Source organism: Haliotis asinina, chromosome 5 (genome assembly GCF_037392515.1).
Source record: "Haliotis asinina isolate JCU_RB_2024 chromosome 5, JCU_Hal_asi_v2, whole genome shotgun sequence".
NCBI lineage: Eukaryota > Metazoa > Mollusca > Gastropoda > Lepetellida > Haliotidae > Haliotis > Haliotis asinina.
In genome coordinates, this window is record NC_090284.1 from 41,938,676 (window position 1) to 41,959,751 (window position 21,076).

Genomic DNA, 21,076 nt, shown 5'->3' on the forward strand with positions numbered 1-21,076 from the left:
TAACTGATGACAAAATAGTGAGGATGACTACACCAGTAAACTCTTTTGCACTATAATCAGAGATGTTTGTGCTTGTTTGTTATGCTCTCCACTGAAAACTACGGTAACTGCTAACAAGACAAGTATCCATAATCTCTTGTCATCAGTTACATATCTAACGCATAAATGTCACTGACAGTTATCCTTTTAAGCATTTATTGTTAGTATATCTGAAATAGAATAACTAGTGAAAGTGACAGGTGAAAGTCCTGTGAGATTCAAAATGACTTTGTTTTTGCAGTTTCAACCATGCATCGTAACTTTGTGATGATTGATAGTAAGTCAATTCCGCTACCTCATCAATAACTGTACACGGTTGAATGAATAGTAATACGTGGAATGTAAGATAATTCGTTCACCCATTCTATATACTGCAAACAATAAATTCATGTTTCAGAAATTCATATTTGGTTGAAAATATATTTCTGGTTTATGTGAGAGTCAAATATGTTTCACCGAAGATACACATATGTGAAAAATTATACAGATTGTTTTTCATTCAACAGGAAGAATTAGCACAAGTAATTGATCTTCACTGTACAGGCCATTTCATTATAGTTTTGTTATTTCAAAAGATCATGTGTCAAAGATCAGAACATTAATTAGGTTACTGTATAAATAGTTCCAAGCATTATACACTACAAACACAAAAGTATCGGAACACCCTAAAATTTGACAGTCATAAATAAACTTAACCATGGTGAGGTCATTGATAAATGAAACTTTTTTTTCGTTTAATGGGCACTTTAAACAACATGTTGCAGCAAAGCAACTGATTCAATATTCATTCCGTTGAAGTGAAATGAAACATTGTCAAAAACAGCAAAAAACAAGAGCACTAAAACACACCAGCACCTGGTTTGATTTAAATGATCAAACAGAGCAGCCTAGTGCCCCTGGAGGACAGACTTCCCACACAGCTTGTGACAACTAGGCACTTGTGAATCAGTTTTGAAGGGCTGGGAGCACAAAATATCGGTCATCTACCCTTGATGGTTTTTTTTGGGTTCTATTCTAGAGCAAGGTCTGTCATGTACACTACCTGTGGCCTGGAATCTGTCCTTAAGTCTGTGAATGAGAGAGGGAGACACCTGAAGATTGTGAGCAACATTTCTCATGGATTTACCATCCTGGAACCATGCAATGGACCTGCTTCTGATATGGGGCTTTATGATCTGTGTTGTGGCATGGTGAAGAAGTTGTGATGCATCAATACTGTCTGTAGCTTCTTTTACAGGAAACATTGTCACATGCTGCCTGGGAGGTCTATCTTGTGGCTGTTGTGTTTGATCGTTTCAGTAAAACATTGTGCTGCTGTTTATATAAGACTATCAAACTTGAGGATGTTCCAATGCTCATTGTTTACACATGTGACAATCTAAATTCTGTTTATGAGTCTCTGTGAATAAGCACAAAGTTGGAACTTTCAGTTTTGAAAGGCCATGTTCCGGCAGTGTATTCCAGTGAATACTGGATCATATGGTAGTGTGAACTGGATCATACCAGTGTGTTTCACGAATATTGGATCAAAAGAGCATATTTTAGACTCATCTTAGACGCACTGTGCAGACAGTGTATTTCAGTGAAACCTGGATCAAACTGGTATATTAATAATTATTTTAATCCTACAAGCATATTGTATTGCTAACTTTACCATAGTAGTGCAGTTCAGCTACCAACTCATTCAAGTCGATATGTATCAAAACCAGTCCCTCCTGGACTGAACCTGTAAATGCGCCATATGCTGCCTTTCATGTGTTGTTTTCAAATAGCAGAATATGTGAGTGGGTAAGTGAGATGTCAGTTTGAGCTCAGAAGGACCTCACTCCCGTCATCTTTCGAACCTGCTCATAACTCAGCCAAAACACTAAGGACCAGGGAGCCTGCAATACAAAAGATCGCCAGTTGCAACATATTCAGTGGACCAAGTGAGTGAGTATTGTTTTATCACAGATAAGAATATGCTAGAGTTGTGACGATACGGAAAATTCATGTTAGGATACGTATAAAATATATCGATATATTTATCATTCGATTAAGTTTCACGATTATCGATACTACGATATATTGTCACAGCTCTACAATATTCTCATAACAATGGGATCATCAGTGTCAGGGACTTCACACACAATATACAAGCTGAGACTTGTCAACATACTAATTCATTAGTATCTCACATACTGTAAGCTGTTTATGGATACAAACAATGAAAGACATCTGTTTGTCCACACTTACCATTCTTGCCCACGTAGGCAGAAACCCTTTATATAACGCAAAGAATCCTTCCTGTGATACGGTCTTCATTAAACAGTCAACTGACCCTTTGTATGCCAGACCTCTGAAACAATGAAAGACAACTGACAATCTGTGTACTAGACCTCTGAAACAATGAAAGACAACAGACACACTGTTTACCAAACATCTGTAACAATGACAGACAACAGGCCCTCTGTGTACTAGACCTCTGAAACAATGAAAGACAACAGACACACTGTTTACCAAACATCTGTAACAATGACAGACAACAGGCCCTCTGTGTACTAGACCTCTGAAACAATGAAAGACAACAGACACACTGTTTACCAAACATCTGTAACAATGACAGACAACAGGCCCTCTGTGTACTAGACCTCTGAAACAATGAAAGACAACAGACACACTGTTTACCAAACATCTGTAACAATGACAGACAACAGGCCCTCTGTGTACCAGACCTCTGAAAAAATGAAAGCCATCTAAACCATTGGGTGGGTGAGTGAGTGAACACTTTAACCATTAGACTACCCCATCACTCCTCAAAACCATTGATCACCAGACATATAAAAGAATGAAAGTTAAATGGCCCTTTGCACACCAGACCTTTGGAACAATCTTAATCAACCCCACAGTCACAAAGCGGGTCTGGGGGTCCATGGGTGATCAGTGGTCCTTCCTCCACCCCTCACCTTGGAATTAAGACAGTGTATGAAATATGCAGAGGTGCCTACCCTAAAAGTGCCCCAGCAGTAGTAAGTGATGGGAAATACAGTTTTTTTCAGTAATTTTCATGTGCATAGCAGTCAGAAACAAGTCCAGGAGTCACAAGGTAGTTCATTCATATATCAGAATTACATCATCTTTGCCAACATCACCTCATGATGCACTCCGGAAATATTTGTTGTGTCTGATTACAGGAAATGCAGTAACTGGAGAAATCTTTGTGGATCGTTGCAAATTGTTTTAGATTAAAAGTTTGACTTCTAAGTAAGTTTTAAAGCTAATACTGAATTTTTGACACTCAGAAAATTGTAGTATTGCTATATACTACTGTAATTAGAAGGTAAAAATTGTAATAATTATGGAGAAATCGTAAGGGTAGGCACCTCTGCATATGGCTGTTTGAGATTTTCCATGGGCATAGCAGAACTGATAGTTCATGCATTTGAAACTAGGGAAACTTGTAATCAAATATCATGAAACATGATTCAACTGGTGTTCCTGTTGTGCTACCTGTTATTCAGCTAAGTTGGAAATACCAATGTAATGAATCTACAGGTGATTTAGTATCACTACAATATAACTATCACATAATATAACATTAAAGAATTTCTTTTCCACATTAGAATAATCTATACCTGAAAGCAGGTATTTTAACAGGGATAATATATATTGCTATCATATTAGCATAATACCTGTTTTCTAAGTACATACTGAACATAATAATCAACATAGGCTCAGCACTTTTTGTTATGTAACTGGATACATTTTAAAGTTGAAGTCCTTGTCATGGCCCATAAACAGCTTTGAGGCACTAGGAGTTGTTGCTTCATGTTTTTTTTTTATTTATCAAACATTTTGTGGTACTTTTCTGAATACTGACTTGTGGATGACTATTCATCTAGCAGCTACCATAAAATCCTTGTATTCAAAACAATACTTCACTGTAAATAAGAAGCTTATGAATTTCCACTAAACACATGAAATCCTGATGTCCACTAGTGTCATGGTTTTCATGGTGTCACAGTCATCTGTTCAACAGCTGTGGCCATTTTAACAAAAAGACTATAAAAGACTGACATAATGTCCAGTTTCTGTCTGAAAAGAGGGGACACATTATAAGACAAGAAGCTTTCCCAATGAACAATACATTTTCTTCATGAGAACCTGATGCAAAACGACAAGGCCCCATATGCCAGTGATGGTTGGTCTGCTGTCTAATGTCACTTTCGGCTACTAGCTCCCTCGATTCATCTAGAACACAGTGGTGTAGATTTACCTGCCATTCTCAGTAGGCTGGTTCATGACGCGTGACTTGACAACATCTGCTGGTGTACCCATCAGTGCTGCTACAATCCCGGAACATGCACTGTGTACCATCAATGAGAAACATATAATGTACTATGTAACAATTCCATGGCCTTTAATAAGGAAGGAAAAAGCATTCTTTTCTCAATATAATGATAACTCAAACAAATTTAGTATAAGGTATCTTTTCAAAAACTGATTAATTCTTTTCATTTTTTTCTTCACACTACCTTCTGAGATGTAAGAGTAAATAAACAGTGTTAAATCTGACAATTCCCACAATCATTTAATTTTCTTCACACTACCTTCTGACATGTAAGAGTTAATAAACAGTGTCAAATCTGACAATTCCCACTATCATTTAATTTTCTTCACCATTTAATTTCATCAAAAATACTTGTAACTAAATACTTGTATCTCCTTTTCTAAGTACCGGTAACTATAGAAACAAAACAAATACAGTGGAAACTCTAAACCGGAACTCATAGGGACTGAAGAATTAATCCGGCTTAGGCAGCATGCTGGCTTGTTGAAGTGATAATAAATATACAAGCCAGGAGTAGGACTAAGATTTTACGCTTGTGTTGACAACTTGCCGGATTGGACAGATGCCGGTAATCACAGCTTCCACTGTATTCTTGTTCTTCTGAATAATCTGTACTTTCAGTGTAAATAAAGCAAGGCTATAGACAGGGTAGCTACCTTGCCAGAGTATGCGTCACATAGTCATCCTTGAGGCTGGTATGAGCAATTATCTTGTGTTTGGCTGAGTCGTACGTTGCAAGGTCTGAGATCAAAATCACATCAATATATATCACAAATGGTAACTTGACAATGTCATAAAAATTAAATGAGGTTCTACTTGCCTTCATCTGTGACCTGGTTCAAATGTGGCATCTTACCTCTAAAGCATAAATCAATGTTCATGCTATCAACCACCACATTGCTGGTAAATTGTTCTGGTATATATTTCATGTCTTGATTAAGGAAACTTGATTGAACTTGCTCTTGAAAACCCAGCTATGACAGACAAAACCAGGTCACAACAAAGTCCTATAAATATTTCAACGTTAAAATCTAATCCATGGTTATGCAAGTGTCCCAGTTCTTGGGACTGCTATGTAAAACATGAAATGAATATGAATGTGAAAGAACCCATGACTTTATAACAAGCTCACAAGAGCATGACAATTTCAAAAACAAAATGATTAGAACTATAGGACATAAATACAGCTCAGAGGTACTGACTACGTTCAGAGGTCAATGTTGGTTAGACTAGTAAAGGTTAGTTAGACAGAGATTTGAAAATCATGGCCATTCACGTAGATATAAATATTAGGTTGCATTTCTCAGTGTTAGGGTGCAATGGTGCCTGGTTTTATAGTTCAACTGAACCATGTCTTCTCCCTGATGACAAAATGAAACATGATGGAGAATGTATTCAGGATTCAGTCTTTTTGTACATCTAGTGTAGTGAAATGAAGCATACAGCTGGGTTTAATTTCTATTCATGATTATTCTACTTACACGCTAATGTGCATATACCTCTATATGGAGGCATACACACCATGTAGTGGCATGCACTTTAATGTGACAGCATGGACAACTATACAGTATCATGCACTGCTATGTGGTGGTATACACTTCAATGTGGCAGCATACACTTCTATACACCGGCATGCACTTTAATGTGGAAGCATGCACTTCTATACAGCGGCATGCACATCTATGTGGTGGCATGCACTTTAATGTGACAGCATGGACAACTATACAGTATCATGCACTGCTATGTGGTGGTATACACTTCAATGTGGCAGCATACACTTCTATACAGCGGCATGCACATCTATGTGGTGGCATGCACTTCAATGTGGAGGCATGCACTTCTATACAGCGGCATGCACATCTATGTGGTGGCATGCACTTCAGTGTGGCAGCATACACTTCTATACAGCGGCATGCACATCTATGTGGTGGCATGCACTTCAATGTGGAGGCATGCACTTCTATACAGCGGCATGCACATCTATGTGGTGGCATGCACTTTAATGTGACAGCATGGACAACTATACAGTATCATGCACTGCTATGTGGTGGTATGCACTTCAATGTGGCAGCATACACTTCTATACACCGGCATGCACTTTAATGTGGAAGCATGCACTTCTATACAGCGGCATGCACATCTATGTGGTGGCATGCACTTTAATGTGACAGCATGGACAACTATACAGAATCATGCACTGCTATGTGGTGGTATGCACTTCAGTGTGGCAGCATACACTTCTATACAGCGGCATGTACTTCTATACACTGGCATGCACTTCAATGTGGCAGCATACACTTCTATACAGCGGCATGCACATCTATGTGGTGGCATGCACTTCAATGTGGAGGCATGCACTTCTATACAGCGGCATGCACATCTATGAGGTGGCAACCACTTTAATGTGACAGCATGGACAACTATACAGTATCATGCACTGCTATGTGGTGGTATACACTTCAATGTGGCAGCATACACTTCTATACACCGGCATGCACTTTAATGTGGAAGCATGCACTTCTATACAGCGGCATGCACATCTATGTGGTGGCATGCACTTTAATGTGACAGCATGGACAACTATACAGTATCATGCACTGCTATGTGGTGGTATACACTTCAATGTGGCAGCATACACTTCTATACAGCGGCATGCACATCTATGTGGTGGCATGCACTTCAATGTGGAGGCATGCACTTCTATACAGCGGCATGCACATCTATGTGGTGGCATGCACTTCAGTGTGGCAGCATACACTTCTATACAGCGGCATGCACATCTATGTGGTGGCATGCACTTCAATGTGGAGGCATGCACTTCTATACAGCGGCATGCACATCTATGTGGTGGCATGCACTTTAATGTGACAGCATGGACAACTATACAGTATCATGCACTGCTATGTGGTGGTATGCACTTCAATGTGGCAGCATACACTTCTATACACCGGCATGCACTTTAATGTGGAAGCATGCACTTCTATACAGCGGCATGCACATCTATGTGGTGGCATGCACTTTAATGTGACAGCATGGACAACTATACAGAATCATGCACTGCTATGTGGTGGTATGCACTTCAGTGTGGCAGCATACACTTCTATACAGCGGCATGTACTTCTATACACTGGCATGCACTTCAATGTGGCAGCATACACTTCTATACAGCGGCATGCACATCTATGTGGTGGCATGCACTTCAATGTGGAGGCATGCACTTCTATACAGCGGCATGCACATCTATGAGGTGGCAACCACTTTAATGTGACAGCATGGACAACTACACAGTATCATGCACTGCTATGTGGTGGTATACACTTCAATGTGGCAGCATACACTTCTATACACCGGCATGCACTTTAATGTGGAAGCATGCACTTCTATACAGCGGCATGTACATCTATGTGGTGGCATGCACTTTAATGTGACAGCATGGACAACTATACAGAATCATGCACTGCTATGTGGTGGTATGCACTTCAATGTGGCAGCATACACTTCTATACAGCGGCATGCACTTCAATGTGGAGGCATGCACTTCTATACACCGGCATGCACTTCAATGTGGCAGCATACACTTCTATACAGCGGCATGCACATCTATGTGGTGGCATGCACTTCAATGTGGAGGCATGCACTTCTATACAGCGGCATGCACATCTATGTGGTGGCATGCACTTCAATGTGGCAGCATACACTTCTACACACCGGCATGCACATCTATGTGGTGGCATGCACTTTAATGTGACAGCATGGACAACTATACAGAATCATGCACTGCTATGTGGTGGTATGCACTTCAATGTGGCAGCATACACTTCTATACAGCGGCATGCACATCTATGTGGTGGTATGCACTTCAATGTGGCAGCATACACTTCTATACACCGGCATGCACTTCTATACAGCGGCATGCACATCTATGTGGTGGCATGCTCTTCAATGTGGAGGCATGCACTTCTATACAGCGGCATGCACATCTATGTGGTGGCATGCACTTTAATGTGACAGCATGGACAACTATACAGAATCATGCACTGCTATGTGGTGGTATGCACTGCAATGTGGCAGCATACACTTCTATACAGCGGCATGCACATCTATGTGGTGGCATGCACTTCAATGTGGAGGCATGCACTTCTATACAGCGGCATGCACATCTATGTGGTGGCATGCACTTCAATGTGGAGGCATGCACTTCTATACAGCGGCATGCACATCTATGTGGTGGCATGCACTTTAATGTGACAGCATGGACAACTATACAGAATCATGCACTGCTATGTGGTGGTATGCACTTCAATGTGGCAGCATACACTTCTATACAGCGGCATGCACTGCTATGTGGTGGTATACACTTCAATGTGGCAGCATACACTTCTATACAGCGGCATGCACATCTATGTGGTGGCATGCACTTTAATGTGACAGCATGGACAACTATACAGAATCATGCACTGCTATGTGGTGGTATGCACTTCAATGTGGCAGCATACACTTCTATACAGCGGCATGCACATCTATGTGGTGGCATGCACTTCAATGTGGCAGCATACACTTCTATACAGCGGCATGCACATCTATGTGGTGGCATGCACTTCAATGTGGAGGCATGCACTTCTATACAGCGGCATGCACATCTATGTGGTGGCATGCACTTCAATGTGGAGGCATGCACTTCTATACAGCGGCATGCACATCTATGTGGTGGCATGCACTTTAATGTGACAGCATGGACAACTATACAGAATCATGCACTGCTATGTGGTGGTATGCACTTCAATGTGGCAGCATACACTTCTATACAGCGGCATGCACATCTATGTGGTGGCATGCACTTCAATGTGGAGGCATGCACTTCTATACAGCGACATGCACATCTATGTGGTGGCATGCACTTCAATGTGGAGGCATGCACTTCTATACAGCGGCATGCACATCTATGTGGTGGCATGCACTTCAATGTGGCTGCATGCTCTTCTATGTCGTGGTATGCATTAGTCTGGAATAATGTTGGTTACACAGTTCAAGTCAAGAACCTGAGATAGCCCAACACAGATTTACATTGTTTTCCCATGGATTCTGACTCACAGCCAACAACTCCTTCACTCATATCCATATTTTCAAGAGCCAGGGAAAAAACAACTGTCATCTTATTAAATTTCTTTTAGTATTACATGGGAGAAAACTGATGAAGACCCTCAATTTTCTAGCAAGGCTCTCTATCCACTGCCCACGGAGGTTGTACTGATGCATGCACTTCTTGATCATATATACACTTCTGATCTTAGTGATGCACGTCTGGGGCTATGTATTTCCAAGAATGTAGTTCTATCCAGTCAACAGCATTGCAACACAGGGACCCAGGCAAACAGTGAAACTGTATGCCTAGATGTATTCATAACATCAACATTCATAACATCAACATAGTCATTTCTAGACCACAGACCAACAGACCCTGTTGACAATAATTTGGTTTGCTTCTAAAATGAAGCTGAAATTAAATGTTCAGCATGCAACTGACCTCCCATGTTGACCAGTGCTGCCCTCTGTACATTGGGCACCCAGCCCCGCCACAGACCACGGATTCCGCCCTCTTTCATAATATGTACAAATGCCTGACCTGCATTTTTCACCCTGCAAAGGGCAGAACAATACAAATAACAAGGAAGGTTTTCATGTGGAACTGGAAGACAATACAGAAACAAAAAATGTGTCACAAAGTTAAAGTTCTTAACCATCCAGTGGTTGAAACTTCATCCAAACTTCACATGCATTTCTACTGCGCTACCTTCCAGACATACAGTGTGTGCTCAAGACACTATTACCTTAGTCACTGGATTAGTGAGAATTACAAGCCAAACTACCAGTGAGATGCTAGAAGTTTAACAGTCATCTCATCCCACCGGGTACCCAGTCACTGCCAGGTGAACAAAGGCACTATCTATGACAACCATGTTCGACCTATGTCTTATAAGCTACATTGCATTGAGATCATCTCAGAATAACAATGACTTTATCAACACAAGTAGATCAGAGTGAGTGGGTTAATTACCAACACCTGATATTTGATGGACTCAAGATCTCACACATACCGTATATTACCATGTACAAGCCGACCCCATAGATAAGCCAACCCCCTAACTTGACCCCCAAAATCATTGTCAAAATGATATGTTTCGTTCATAAGCCGACCCCATAGATAAGCCAACCCCCTAACTTGACCCCCAAAATCATTGTCAAAATGATATGTTTCGTTCATAAGCCGACCCCATAGATAAGCCAACCCCCTAACTTGACCCCCAAAATCATTGTCAAAATGATATGTTTCGTTCATAAGCCGACCCCCCACATCAGACATCTGCCAGTTACAGTGTTGGATGTAAAACGTAAGTATGGTCGCGGTCAACCCACATCACAAGACATCTCGCAGTTATAGTATTGGATGTAAAATGAAAGTATGCGAGGTGAGAACAATATCTAATATAGATCATACTGACCATTATTCTAAAAATCCATGTTTGTTTTCTGTTCTACATCCACAATAATATGTTACACCCAACAGAATTAGAATTATCAACTAATTTTCCCTATTTTATTGGAAAAAATTCTTGTACACTTGCATCATCAACGGGTCCATATCATCAAGCTGTCAAAGAGCAAAGTATCGATGTTTCGGGGATAAAACTAATCAGGGTGAATAAGCTGAAGAATACAATCAACAACAGTACTGGTAAAAGTTGTCAAATGAACACTATAACTCACTACGTCCATCTTCTTTTAGTACCTAATTATTTATCCTAGGGTCATTCTGATAAGACATCATGTTAAGGAGTCATCAAAACTCATTTGTATAGTTGGTTTATTGTTAAATGCCCAACTCAGCAATGTTTCAGCTCACAAATGACAGTATGGAATTACCAGAAAATTAAGGGACGGACATCACGAACATGAATCTATAATACTGGGATAGAGTGAGTTTTGCTTATTGACGCTTTTAGCAATATTCCAGCAAAGCCATATCAGGAGACACCAGAAATTGGCTTCCCACACTGTGCCCATGTGGGGAATCAACCCGGGTTTTCTGCATGATGAGTGAACACAAAAGCACTAGGCTACACCATTGCCCCGGTCTATGATGACATGCATCAAACATCACCCAGTTTGGCCACCTAGTCTGGTTGGTCACCTCTTAGACAAGCATTGGCCGCTGGATATGAAACTGCATTTATTTGCATACTACATGGATTGTGTTCTAACAGGACTGTTCACAGATCACTACACTGTCTGATAGCTACCTTGCTTATTTGTCAGCTCACCTGGGTGCCTTTCCCTCCAGTCTGCGTTTTCCCTCCATCTGCATCTGTACCTTGACCAGATCAGTGGGACTCGCCACAAACTGGCCAGCAGCACCAGCAATCACCCCACCTAGTGATGCTTTCCTGAAGCCAAGGCTAATCAGTTCATTGCTTGTCTATTGAAACAGAATTTTTCTCAACTGAATAGTTAATTTTCATCAGTGAGTGAGTGATGGAGGGATGGAGGTTTTAAAACATGTTTTTATTCTTTATCTGAGTGTGATTTTGAAACTTATCACTGGAAGGAACAGTGATCACATGGTATGGGAGGTGCAACATAATGAGTGTGAGTGAGTACGGTTTTACACCGCTTGTGGCAATATCCCAACTGTATCACGTTATGGGACACCAGAAATGGGCTTCAAATATTGTACCCAAGTGGGGATTTGAACCTGGGTCTTTGGTGTGACAAGGGGATGCTTTAAACAATAGGCTACCCCACCACCCCTAATGAATAAGAGAGGGTCTTGTGATAGAATGAAAAAATAATACAAATTTCTGAGAGTACAATCAAGGCATTTCTCAATCCAAAACTTTAGATATATATCTGCAAAATAGACATCATGTATAACGTTTACATTAAAATAAACTTTCCCAATTACACGTACATGATGCACACTGAGCAACATTACTTTACCTTTCTGTTTGTTTATGTTGCAAAACACTGCTACAGTGCCATGAGATTTTTAACCAAAAGAACTACCCCACTAGTTCAGGCAGATGGGTTTTTCTTAAAATGTCATCAAACTATTACAAGAGGTTCTAGTAAAAAATCGCCAAACTTTCACAAGAGTTTCTAGTAAAAGTCGACAAACTATCACAAGAGTTTCACTGCAAACTTACCAAACTGACATTGAGCCATCAGGATTCTTTTTCAAAACTTTGTCACGCAGGATTTCATAGAACGACATTCTGCATCCTGAATACACTGTAATCAAACACATGATATACACTTCCACTCCTAATGTCGATGACTCCAAGTACAACAGTCAGACTCTTCACAGGTATCTAGATGAGCTGGATTAAACCACCATCAACTATTAGATCTGAGGAATGATCTTATTTCAAAAGTCTAATATAAAAAACAAAAATCAATAAGGTGACGGATATTTTCTTCATTAGAGATCTGACTGCAGTATACATTAGCTTCACAGACTGTTTACTTATTCAGTAACAAGAATAAAGCCTCACCCCAATACAAAATCTGTGTCAATGAATACAACACAACAATCATCCAATCTATTGTCAACATTCAGGAAACAACAGTGAACTAATGCAAGCCATATTGTGCCTAAATGCTTGAACAGCAATCAAGGTGCTCGTAAAGACAAACCATTTCATGACTCTATTGTAAGTTTTTCTCAAGGGTGTAACCAGAGTGCGAAACAGTCCACAATACTTGGCTGTCTAATCAGACGTAAGTCAGTGGCGAGTAAAATCCAATAAAAGAATATTCTTTTACTATTTTATAAAAGAAGTTGTCATTAATAAAAAACATGTGTCTTTATGTGTATCACTTCTAAATGCCATTCAAAGACTCCAGTAAAATCCACTCGGGCCATTACATCTCCACAGTCATTGATCCGACTGGACAGTGAATTTTCATGGGGTAATTACATCGCTCTCTCCGATTTAAGGATGAGGACTATTTTTATGGATGTTTAAACTTCTTTATTCTGGCACATGTACAGATGACAGAATCGCCTAAACAGAACAAGGAAGTTGTATATCTATAAAAATAGTCCTCATTCTTCATCTACCCAACTTCTAGAATCCAATCAGAGAAATCTCTTCAACATGTCATTATAATACACTTTTAAATCTCGCAAAATTACGGCCTGATAAATATGTCATCATTTCAGCAACTTAAAAACTGTGAAATCCCTGTTTATGTTTAAATTTCAGGCTAGTCAATTATACGGGGGTTTTATCAGTTCCGAGTAAGGTTGTATTCCCCTCCGGCTCGGGGAATACAACCTTACTCGGGACTGATAAAACCCCGTATTTCCCAAGACACGATGTGATAATGCATTTATCTAGCTAAATGTTTTCACTAAATCAAAACGAAACAACACGCATCGAATCGACTTGCTGCCATGTTGACACCAGCTGATCGTTTGACCTCTATGCACCGCACGTTACTAAAGGCTTGTCGATGCACGCTTTTCTCACTTCTCGTGTCGTCACCGAGGCGTAGCGGGATGATATGACTTTCGCAGCGGGAGTATGAAAGTCGTATACTCCCGCTGGCGGATAAAGATGGATGTACATGGTATTTTATCAGAGTCACGTGGACCAATCAAAACTCGACATTCTTACATGAGGCTAGATAAAAGGGATTACCATTGACATTAGGCTCACTGATGTTATCTGATTAAAGTAGTGTGGATAAGATTTAGGCCTATGTAGGTGAGGTTAATTGGTGAATGACGTGTGTCACTTATATTATAAATTGATTGTCATGTCACAGTTTGTCAGTTGCGCCATGTCAAGATAGTTTGACCAGCCAGGCAGATGGAAGGGAAAAGTTTTCAAATCCAGCACGCCCGCTATATGAGCATTTTGTGCCAGTCCCAGCAAATGCCGATTTAGAGAGCCTCAACCATATTTTGTGGCCTGGTAACTTTCAGTCATAGCAAGCCCAAAGTGCTCACAATATCTGGAAACTATTTGGGTGCTACAGTGTATTTTGACAGGTTATAACTACACCACACATCTGTATTCACAATCACAATGCTTCACTGAGTATGTTGTGTCTGTCAAAAACAGTATCATCTAAAATCTCTTCCTGTAACCACAATAAAACCTGTAAATACAAAATAACAAAATGACTGAAAAACGTTTCACACAGTTATGTCGAATTTGAAGAGACCTAGGTAAATTCTCTGAGTAATACGTGCTCATGACTAAATAAGGAATATGCAGGAGCACTTTTTCAAGACAAGCATAGGTTCCAGACGAACACAGGTTGAGCAGATTAAAGTTCAACCCTGCAGTGTGTGACTATACATACCTACATGTCTGTATAAAGCAGGGGTGACACCTTGCCAGAGTTTTAATAGGCCTTCTTCTTTCACTGGCAAATAAAACCAAACACAAGTCACATACCTTCTGGAAATACAATGATGAAGATGAATGAAAATAAACTTAAGGCTCGAGCATAGCTACCACTGTAAAAGAAAACAGAAAGCTGAAAAAACATATAGCATCTAATTCTTGCCCCAAATATCTCAAATACTACCTAAATATAAGGTTTTGTAACCTTCGGGCATACATGAATAAAACTAGGTTGCTACGCGCATGTAAGGTTGGGACTTGCCAATTCAGAATTCAGCAAACCCTGCTCGCAAATCACTAAGTGAACACAATTTCAGTTGCTAAAACACATCAGAAGGGTTTTCCTGGTGAATAGTCTTCCAAACAAAACCCTGCTGCATCGGTATCATGTCTCTCATGAAGACATTCTTCATATGATCATTTGATCTTCTGACATTGCCATTTAGACATTTTCTTTTGGCACTGTAGGATATAGCTTTATCCACTTGTACAAAATTGTACACCGTACGGTGGCAATAACAGGACACCATTTAGAGTTACTGAAATATCAGTTGTAATAGGGAAACATTAGTTTGAACAGTAGCTAAACATTTGTAAAGTTTAAAGACATTACATAACATGTCTTTAGACATTACATAATATGTCTTTTACTTGAATATTCCTTTTATCAAGCTGTATCAAGATCTGAGACAAAGATTGTGAGTTCCAATGAGTACAGTATTTTGCAAATGGGCCACGAGCACTTTTCCCTGCTTTTGCAAGTTTTACATGGGAGAATAGATCTCAGACAAGGAAAAAACATCAGACACATAAAGTAAATCACTTACCAATGCCAGCAGCTGTTCTGAGCATGCCCCGATGGGCAGGAGGTCGACCTTGGTCAGTCTGGTGAACCCTCTCTCCCTGAATCTGCAGTCGTGTCTTGGTCAGATCTAGTGGATATGTCACTGGAAAGAGCAATACATAAACAATGTTGGTATACTTTCTCTCCCTTACCACTTATTGACTCCACAGTGAAGATGCTGGCACCATGCATGTGATTGTGTGAACGTGCTGATTGGTTAGAAATCTTGATTGCTGCATTTGGGTAAAATCCTTGCACATTCCTCCGCTAATTGTCCACTTAGTTATTCAGTATTGAGAAAATACAGCAGGAATTTACCTAGAGTCCCGTATTTGAGGGTCCCTTGGATGCATGCTTGTAATTTCCAGGGGCCCAGACATTTAAATATTATCACTAATACTGTTGTTGTATTGTGTATCATGATCAACACATCAGTTGTTAAGGTATTGAAATAGTAAATGATACCATATCCCAGCTAGTTGCTCAGTGACACCTTATTGTTACTTGATTGGAAGTTTTACAATGGTATTTGGACTTCTTCTGTGTCCCTGTGGATGCGCTGATTAATTTCGTTGTGTCACAGTTCATTTTTATGAGTATAGGATGCAGGAATTCGAGTCCTGTAAATATCTGATTCAAATTGTTCTTTAAAAGCATTTCTGACTCCTGAAAATCCAGGTTAGAACTTTCAGTAAACCATGCCTCCACCATACATCTGGAATATTGCAGAGTGTAGCATTAAACAAACAGACAGCAAATTGCTAAACATCTAAAATATTACTACCGACTTGCCGGCCTCCACCTAACAGCTGGAATATTGCAGAGTGTGGCATTAAACAGACAGACAAACACCAAAGTCCAAAATATCTAAGATATTACTTCTGGTTTTCTTCTTTCTCATTCTTAATAATGAGTGAGTATTGTTTTGCACCACTTTTAGCAACATTCCAGTAATGCCACAGTGGCAGACACCAGAAACACTTTTAACAAAGAGGAACTGCTCTAGAGGAATTCCAGGGACTGAGTGTTCCTTTAGTTTTTGTTTTCATCCCCTGCAATGCTTTTTGCAGGGGATTATTTACTAAACTGCGCTCTATCTGTCCGTGCATGCACATGTACCTTTTCATGGAGCAGAACTTTAACTGTGCAATATTTCTTCACCAAACTTGGCACATGGATAGATGTGGTGGTGTACTGGTGCCTTTTGTTCATGGGGGTATTCTGAATAAAATATTTTTTTGTGTTTCCATGGGCAACACGTTTCACTCCAAATGAAATTGGTGGCAGTCCTCTTTTCCAGAGCAGAACTCTAAAACTGTTCAGTATTTTTCACCAAACTTTGCACATAGCTTTGTCTACTGGTGTACTGGTGTCTTTTGGTAATTTTTTAATTTCAATTGAAATATTTCGGCATTTCCATGGTAACAAGTCTGACTTAGACTGAAACAGGTGGTTGTGCTCTTTCAGGAGCAGAACTTTTAAAGCATGGAGCACCTAAAGAATTCAGCATCACAATCTCTTGTGAGGACGTTCTCAGCTGTATGTCACATGTCAGTGAGACAGGCAACCAGTTTGTAAGAGCCCGTAACCAACTGAGCTACGTCCACATTGTTGCACTATGTGCAAATTTAGCTAGTCATTCCTGTGACATCACGGTTATGAATGGAAAGAGTCGAATAGGTTACGGACACTTACAAAGGTTACAGGTAGACTTGGTGTCTCATGCTTTCAATCCACAGATGGTTACCCTGACCCTAACCCAAATCTCACCCTAAACCCTTGAAATAATTCTAATAAATAAAATATGTTGACTGAACTGGCATGAAAATGGCTGACCAGTCTAGTGTAATACATTCTTAGTAATCTTACCGCTTCGAAAAATACATACAAATAAACTCCATTTGATTGTAATGGTGCAAACTACTGAACAACCTTGTTGCTATCATAGGGATCATAGGGCATTGTTTCAAGAATGTGCTTTTGAACAAAATCACCTGCAATTACGTAAAATAGTGTTATGACATGTCTTTAAAGTTTGTGGTTCTGTATTCTAAAGGTAGGCCTAAGGCATTTCATCACTATCCTTCCACTTTTCTATATACACACCAAAACTTCTGGCATAACCATAACTTGTAGACATATTCATGAAGGATATTTTGTCATTGTGGGGGATATTGATGACTTTGTCTTCTTGTTTTATCCTGTTGGGTACCTACATGATATCCAATAATTCCTGACACATTTGTGACCTCTGCTGTGCTGCGAGTAAGCACAGCTGAGAGTAAATGAGGGAGTTCAGTTTTACGCCATTTTAGCAATACTAAAGCAATACCAGGGTGGGGGGACTCCAGAAATGGGCTGCACACATTCTGCAGAATCTAACCAGGTCCTTCGTCAGGAGAAGCAAATGTTTTAACAACTATGCTTTAACTACTCTGCTACCCCACCGCCTCACACAGTATAAGGGTGTATCCTCTCACAGATCAAAGGAGATAAAATACCACTTAGTCTTGTAGTTATTTGGGAAATTAACCCCTTAATAGTTATTTATTTTACCAACAGGTTGCAAACTTTGTCCATCTAATGGCAAACAAGGATAAATTGAACACAGACTGACAATAGACCCATATTACTATTAGCATTTACGAGTGCCACCAAGTGACGCTTGCCATTGTGAGTGAAGGTCATCCACGATCAAGTATAGTGTAATGGGTGAAGTGTAAGAGTATTATGAGTAAAGGTATGTGCAGCTAAGCACAAAATCAATTTCATCAGCATGCACTGCATGTGGACTAGCCTACATCTGCTGTCCCTTTCATAAACCAAATGGGTTTGCTCATTGCCATGCACTGCCTACAGCAGGTAAATGTGCTCTCTGCACAAGTCCAACTTATCCTTGCTTGCCAGTAATATATTTTGAAGTTTTGTTTCATCTCCAAGAGATTACGAATGTTATGATTAAAAGATATTATAGTAATGTCAAAATGGAGTTGATTTAGTTTTCGGCTTCAAACAAATCCAATCGGTTTTATATTACTAGAAGTCAACTGACAAGGCACTGGAATGTTTAAATATCAACGCAAGAAAAGAAATTGAATCCAAATATATCTCAGTCATCTCAGCGTATAAATAAATAAATCTCAGTGATCGTACCATGTCCCACTGATCCATACATAAGAAATCTGAAAAATCTTGCACTGATGATATATTCATTAAAATCGAACACGAATCAGCAAGAATATCTGAAAATAATGACATCTGATTAGCATCCACCATCCTTTTTCTTCTTCCTGTCTGCTTGTTTAGGATGAAGAACTAAGCGTTAGAGCATACGTGAAATATTTGTTTCTCATTTTTGAACTTTATACATGAGCTTTCAAGGATATCTTCACAAGTTCCAAAATTTCACTGTTATATTCTTATTTCTTCTTATTTTATTTTTTAATAAAGAAAGCAATGAACACAGACAGAAAGACACTGTTGAAAGTTCGTGATAAACAAAGAATCAGACCTGTGTGTCAACACACAACCCCAAGAATCAAGAACTTTTTCATATCATAAGACAAAATGTTCCAATCTTAAATGGTGATATTAAAATGAATCGAAACACAGCAATTGTAACTATGATAAAAATGAAACGCCAAAGACATAACTTAAAACACATCATGACACGTGCCAAATTTGACTCATGTATTGAACCTACAGAATTCAGAGTCTCAAAATTTAAACCAGAAAATTGTATAACTTGTGAGTATGTACTTGAAAGCTCATGTATAAAGTTCAAAAACAGGAAACAAATATTTTATGTATGCTCTAACATGGACTGCTCCGCAAAACAAATTATTTATGTTATTGTATGCCAAGGGTGTCATGAAGAATACACTGGACAAATGGAGTGCTTATGGGACAGAATGCGCATCCATAAACAGCAGATAAAGGACCCAAAGACCAGAGGCATGTTCAGAACCGCGAGTGCCCACGCGATTGCCTCCTGCAAGTGCTCGCATGAGTCCTGAACGGATGCGAGCGATTGCTTACATCAAACCATTTGTGACCAACTCGTGTTATTCTGGGAAGAGCTGAATAGCTTTTCGTCTTCTTGTTGGAGTTTATGGAAAGGGGCGAGTGGTGATGAATGACATTAAACATGTATAAGACAAAATGTTATGGATGTCAACTTCTTTATGCTTTACACAACGCTTCTTGGCTATTCCTTGCCCATTCATCAGGTGGATGCTAACTAATGACAATGATCTGAATGGGTTTTTTTCTATCAAACATGGCTGCCATCTTTGTTCGCTTGGCAAGGCAGCTGTGAGGAAAGTTCATGGGCCCTCGCTGGCGCTTGTCCGGGCACAAGCGTTTAGGATCGAGTGCTCGTGGGCGTTCGCGGTTCTGAACATGCATCAGGTGCATCCGCTTAAGTGCAGCAGAAACAGAAATGAAATTTAAAATATTCCCTCTTTACAGGATGAATATTGCTGATGCCATGCAGCGTAAAGCTGAAGAAAACTTTTTCATAAGACTGTGTCCATCGTTAACTCTGTAACGCAATGTATTGGAATCATACTTGTTTTTCTTATGCTTCTAATGTATTACTGTCAATGCTGAAGTCACTAATGTGACGTCATGGCAACGCCACGTGACGTCATAACAATCTGTTCCACTGTAACCACTTCTCCCTGAAGATACAATATTGAAACATGTAGGAGAAGATCTTTGTTGTCTTATCATTTCGGAAACTACTTGTTATATACGTATGACTGTATGCTTGATACTCTCATCACTTTCTTTAAACATATATATATATTACTGAAGTGTATTCCTTTGAAATGTCATTCAAAGACTTTAAAGGGGCCTTCACTCTTAGCTTTGACTAAAATTAACACTGACACTGAGGTCACAATTGTTGACATGAGACTGGGATCCTTGATTTCCTGGAGAATGCACCTGAGTCTGACATGATAGTACTAGATGCTGGGTCAGGTCATGAGTGTTGGACCCAATCGCACCTCGGCTCTCGTCGAACTCACATGTGGTACTCACAGCTGTGAACTTCAACGTCAAACGCTGCTAAATAATGAAATACTCGTATGACATCACATGTGCACCTGACATGGCAACACATAACAGCATGGAATGTACAGTTGCAACGTTATTTTTTCACAATCTATTATATAGTCCAAAGGTCGCAAGTATACTGATGTAGAGACTGCATATTGCTGAAAAGGACACGTAAGGTAATGTGTACTAACGACAAAACAGCAGCCTGCAAATGTCTTACCCGACTCTGCCACAACTGCCGCAACAACGGAAAGGCTATATTTGAAGGCAAGTGTCTCTCTGGGTCGGCTGTCACCGATTGTTTTTGAGCTTTTCATGATTTTTTGTGGATGTTTACACTAGTCTTATAGTGTCAACCAAAACACGTGTCTGATGCATTGTGGG

The 21,076-nt window shown here is 39.8% G+C and overlaps 1 protein-coding gene across 1 annotated transcript; it reads right to left on the reverse strand.

Annotated features, from left to right (window-relative positions):
* Window positions 1-1,627: 1,627 nt before the first annotated feature.
* Window positions 1,628-21,009, reverse strand: LOC137284208 (mitochondrial uncoupling protein 4-like). The gene is made up of 10 exons (XM_067815937.1): window positions 20,913-21,009; window positions 15,612-15,731; window positions 14,741-14,803; window positions 12,571-12,655; window positions 11,689-11,811; window positions 9,894-10,006; window positions 5,026-5,110; window positions 4,295-4,384; window positions 2,275-2,377; window positions 1,628-1,922 (listed from the first exon to the last, which is right to left on the reverse strand). The coding sequence occupies exons 1-10, from the start codon at window positions 21,007-21,009 to the stop codon at window positions 1,851-1,853; spliced, it is 951 nt and encodes a 316-aa protein (XP_067672038.1). The 3' UTR covers window positions 1,628-1,850.
* Window positions 21,010-21,076: the final 67 nt, after the last annotated feature.

Excerpts from the sequence above, each read along its gene's own strand:
- LOC137284208 (XM_067815937.1), bottom strand. The coding sequence starts at position 21,009 with ATGAAAAGCTCAAAAACAATCGGTGACAGCCGACCCAGAGAGACACTT. Across the intron at positions 12,656-14,740 it reads TGCTTTATACAGACATGTAG|TGTATTCAGGATGCAGAATG; the intron begins GTATGTATAGTC and ends GTTTGATTACAG. Across the intron at positions 5,111-9,893 it reads AGCACTGGTCAACATGGGAG|ACCTTGCAACGTACGACTCA; the intron begins GTCAGTTGCATG and ends TTTTGATCTCAG.